We start from the raw sequence: 327 nt of genomic DNA on the forward strand, positions 1-327 counted from the left end.
GAGCAGCGACAGTAAAAGTTCTTGCTGTATTTCCCTTGGCCGACGAGAGTGCAAGAGCCAGAGAAATCGCTTCCCCCGAGCGAAGACCCTCACCTGCAGCATGGCATTGTAGAAACTGGTATTCGCCGAGGCCGACGAGGCCACGCTGGGCCTGCAGGCGCCCCGGCAGTGGTAGAAGGTGAAGTTCCGAGGCTCGATGAGCCAATCGTCCCAGCCCATCTCGGCGGCGCTGACGTTAATGCTCTCGCGGCAGCAGGCGCCGTCGGGGGAGGCCGAGCACTCGCGCGTCGACCGCCGGTTCCGGGCCTGCGGGGGAGGCAGCCTTAG

The 327-nt window shown here is 64.5% G+C and overlaps 1 protein-coding gene across 1 annotated transcript in view; it reads right to left on the reverse strand.

Moving 5' to 3' along the window:
* LOC119586083 (inhibin beta C chain-like) overlaps positions 1–327 on the reverse strand; it is a 1,400-nt gene that overhangs the window by 435 nt on the left and 638 nt on the right. The window contains exon 2 of the mRNA XM_037934783.1: positions 94–306. Coding sequence (XP_037790711.1) covers positions 94–306 — 213 coding nt within the window. The remainder of the gene's footprint in view (positions 1–93; positions 307–327) is intronic.

The sequence above is a fragment of the Penaeus monodon genome, chromosome 20 (genome assembly GCF_015228065.2).
Source record: "Penaeus monodon isolate SGIC_2016 chromosome 20, NSTDA_Pmon_1, whole genome shotgun sequence".
In the NCBI taxonomy this organism is placed as follows: Eukaryota; Metazoa; Arthropoda; class Malacostraca; order Decapoda; family Penaeidae; genus Penaeus; species Penaeus monodon.